Here is a 4,166-nt window from a genome sequence, read left to right on the forward strand (position 1 = left end):
GATGTTTCTTTTTCATAGAATGTTTAACTTGGAATTGAAATAACAATTACAACTTAAATGCAGAATAACTTCTATAATGTGATGTTTCTATATGTTGTTTCAGTTGCAAATTCTCTTCCTGCACTTAATAATGCAATCATGGATGGACTAATCATCCTTGAAAATTTTAAATTCTTTTATATTAGATTTTTTTTTTGTATTTTCTATTGAACAACAATGGAGTATGAGAAAGCTTTTAATAATTTGTTAAAGTCCTTTGTTTTATCGGCTGATATGCATATTTCAGAAGAAATCAATTAAGAATTTCTTAATAGCAGAAGCTGTAATTGAAACAATTGTTGTATTGAAAGGTACAAAGTCAAGGAAAGAATGACACAAACACAAAGCACCTTGAGAAACTCAAGTAGTTAGGCCTAGCCGTTTTAGGCCATTGTTATTTTGTTTGATGACAAAACAATAACAAATCCCAGGTTTACGATACAAAACTTGAGCTAAAGCCTGGGAGTTAAATAATCGGAGCAATCGCTGCTGCTGGGAACTTGAAACTTGACGTACTTTGATATTATTGCAACAAGCCTTTTTATATCTTCTGACGTGTGTACAGCAGTGAGAGTCAATCGCAACCTGAATGAAGAGTAAATAAGTAAAGATTATATATGTGAATAATTTATGTGTTGGTGTCGTTATCGAACCTTGCTGTATTCGGAGCGACTGCTGGTGGTCCGACAGCCACGCAATAGAAGCCGGATTTAAGCAATTCACTGAGTACATATAATCAATGGCATATGAATAGTGTTAGACGAAGGTGTAGAATGAAGAGAGAAGATATGAAACAGATAAGAGAGTGAGAAAGAAAACAAACTGGTTGGCTTTGATGGCCTGCATCATATCTCCAATCATGACGCATACTATCTGGCTTTTGACAGGGATCCCAGTTAGAGCGTGCAACTCCTTCATTCGGTTCTGGATTTCCCTTCTACGCCATGATTCTTTCTTTGCCACCACCACAGATGCATAAGAGGCAGCAGCTAAGGGAATAGGCGCAATTGTTGAAAATATGAAAGAGCGTCCCCTTGATTGAATCCATTGTTTCCATATTTTGCTGTTTATTTACCATTCAGATATCATAAGCTTGTATGATGTAAAATAATTGAACTTCCATGGATGCACTTTGAACATATATATGGTAAAGCCATTAACTACCTGCATGTTACGAACCCTCCCAGAGAAGATGCTGCCTTACTCAATGTGCCAATGGATATGTCCACATCGTACTCACAGTTGAATTCCTCTGCTAGTCCCCCTCCATTCTTCCCCCAAACAAATGTTCCATGAGCCTGAAAAAGTATAATACTGATTCAAAAGAATCCAGAATGTTATAATCAATGGATTTTTATAATTGAATATTGAAGGACTTACATCATCAAGGACCCACAAAAACCCATGCTTCTTGCGGAGCTGAGCCAGCTCAGCCATGGGTGCAATGTCTCCATCCATACTGAACAAGCTGTTAATAGAAGATGGTTTTAATAAGACTTCATACTTGAAGACAGATAAATAGAAACGAAAATTGAGACAAGAAACGGCCGGCTTACCTATCAGTCACCACCACTTTTCTCTTATTTTTACAGTTTGTTCTGTGAAATTTCCATAAAATAAACCAGGTTAGGTGGTGGTAATTAATCATATATGTTAAATATCCAAGGAAATCATGTTAACATAGAAAACAACGTACAGCAGTGCATCGAGGTGAGAAATGTCACAGTGTTTGTACACAAATAATTCGACTCCTCCAAGTCGGTCAGCGAGTTTAAGACCGTCAACAATGGAGGCATGGTTAAGTGCATCGGAGAATACGGCAACCTTTTCTTCCTTTGCTGGCCTCCTTCCTTCACCTTCACATATCACCGGCACAATACTTCCGATTGCAACCATCACCGCCATATTGGCTCCAAAGCCTGATGTGCAAAGAAGGCAAGCCTACAATCCCGAATATACTAACGAATGAAGCCATTGAATACGAATGTTTAATAAATTATAGGTAAAAGAAGTGTGATATGATATAATATACCTCTTTCTTCTTTAATTTCGCCAAGCTGGATTCCAGTACCATGTGATAATTGGTATATCCACATATAAGTGGAGAACCCCTTGGACCAGTTCCCTGTTCCATTGCTGCCTGTTGAAGTTGAAAAATCATTAATTGATGTACAATATGAATTTCAACATCATACTCCAAATTCATTGGAAAAATGAAATACCTTGGCAGTAGCTTTCGCAATGGTGGGATGCCTACACAAACCCAAGAAATCATTTCCAGCGAATAGAATGAGCTTCTTGTACTCCGTCTCCTGGTTTGAACTTATTCTGTCATTTTCTTCAACTTCATATTTGCTGACAAGCTCAACTCCTGCATGCGCATGCATTTCATTTTGATGTACCCATATTTCATATATAATAATATTAAGCCTGAATGTTAGAACACATACCATTCAACAATCGTTGGAAGAATGATTGCGGGAGTTCAATTTGAGCAGCAAGTCGATCCCAAGGCTGAATTCCATCGTATGTTTGATATTCATCTTCATCGAACTTGGTTTGAGCTCCTTCTTCTCCTGCAATGGGTATATTCATGGGCCTTAGAGGCGTAAACATATTGCGAGACTCCAGCTTTGGAAGTGCTTCTTCAATGTACATGTCCCACGAGCTCTTCATCTTCCCCATTGATTCCATTTTAGTGCAGATCACAAATTATGTCTTTTAGTTGGAAATTTGCAGTTTGTATAAGGAAAACGTGGGAAACAAGAACTCTTGCTGCTCTTGCCTGCCTTCTGCGTCATCAATTCCATTTATATTTGTACTGCAATTCCCTACCAAATCGGTATACTTTAATCAGTCGAATCTGATTTTTATTGTATCTTACTTTCCACATTGTTTCACAAAATCAAGTTTTAAAATTTGATAGGATCCACGACATGTCATATTATATAATAGCGGATTTGCCATTTTCAGTTTTGCATTAAAACAGTACTTAAAGAATAGAAATCGGTATTTGAATAATCCGTAATCACATGTCGTTAAATACATTTAGTTTGATTAATTGGCTGTTATGGCCCCATACAATTATTTTGGGTTTTAAAACTATATTTTCAGTTAACTGATACTGTTAATTAATCTCATCAGTCAAAGATCTTAGGGTCCATTTAGTTCACGGAATGTAAGATTATCAATAGGAATAAAAGATTATCGGAGAATATGATTATTGGGAAGGTAAGATTACAGTGTTTGGTTAAAGGAATAAAAGATTATTGGAATGCTATTTTACCAAATTGTCCTTATTATATATTTGTTTTTTTACAAGTTGAATTCTACTATAATATTACTATAATTAATTTATATATTTTCTTTAAAAAATTTAAATTCATAAAATTTATATATTTTTTTTTACAAAATTGAAAAGATAAATACGTTTAATGAAAGGGTAAAATTTTATTTTAACCCCCCGAATTTCATATAAAATTTTAATTATAGACTTTTTTTGTAAATTTAAAATAGTTTAAGGATAAATTTGTAATTTAACCTTCATAGAATTTTTATTATTCAACTACAGAAGAAGGATATTTTTGAAGAAAAAAATTAAGGGCATTTTAGTCCAAAATGTCGGTAATCCAATAATACCTAAAGGAATGTGGTAATCACATTTCTGGTAATATACCCAAAAAAATCCACTGTTGGTAATAAAAGATTACCGGGGGCTGGGAGTATTGGCCAACCAAACGAGAGAATGAAGATTTCATTCCCCTAGTAATAAGATATACCTTGAACCAAACAACCCCTTAAAAGTATGAAATTTAATCCTTTACGTGTCAAACTGAAAGAAAACATATTGTTCAAGGACAATACCAAAGAATTAATCCTTTTAATTAATTGACCGAACAAGATTATGTTTACTAATTAATTAAGCGCACGTCGATGCTTCAATTTGCATGTTGCACGTAAAATATCACATATGAATGATATACCTTGATAGTTTGCAATATATATTCTAATCAAACCTTATTAAGGGACGTGCAACCTACTAATTAATACCACCCAAACAGGGCAACCATCACTTACAGCAAACTCCACTCAGCCCATAAATGCATATTAACCCTATCGTCATTGTC

The 4,166-nt window shown here is 34.9% G+C and overlaps 1 protein-coding gene across 1 annotated transcript; it reads right to left on the reverse strand.

Moving 5' to 3' along the window:
- Nucleotides 1-491: 491 nt before the first annotated feature.
- LOC120127539 (8-amino-7-oxononanoate synthase-like) lies at nucleotides 492-2,697 on the reverse strand. Its single transcript, XM_039145415.1, has 10 exons — nucleotides 2,490-2,697; nucleotides 2,262-2,410; nucleotides 2,072-2,179; nucleotides 1,736-1,980; nucleotides 1,596-1,637; nucleotides 1,420-1,507; nucleotides 1,204-1,337; nucleotides 863-1,102; nucleotides 693-761; nucleotides 492-624 (listed from the first exon to the last, which is right to left on the reverse strand). The coding sequence occupies exons 1-10, from the start codon at nucleotides 2,695-2,697 to the stop codon at nucleotides 492-494; spliced, it is 1,416 nt and encodes a 471-aa protein (XP_039001346.1).
- Nucleotides 2,698-4,166: the final 1,469 nt, after the last annotated feature.

Source organism: Hibiscus syriacus, unplaced genomic scaffold, assembly GCF_006381635.1.
Source record: "Hibiscus syriacus cultivar Baekdansim isolate YM2019G1 unplaced genomic scaffold, ASM638163v2 tig00110469_pilon, whole genome shotgun sequence".
NCBI lineage: Eukaryota > Viridiplantae > Streptophyta > Magnoliopsida > Malvales > Malvaceae > Hibiscus > Hibiscus syriacus.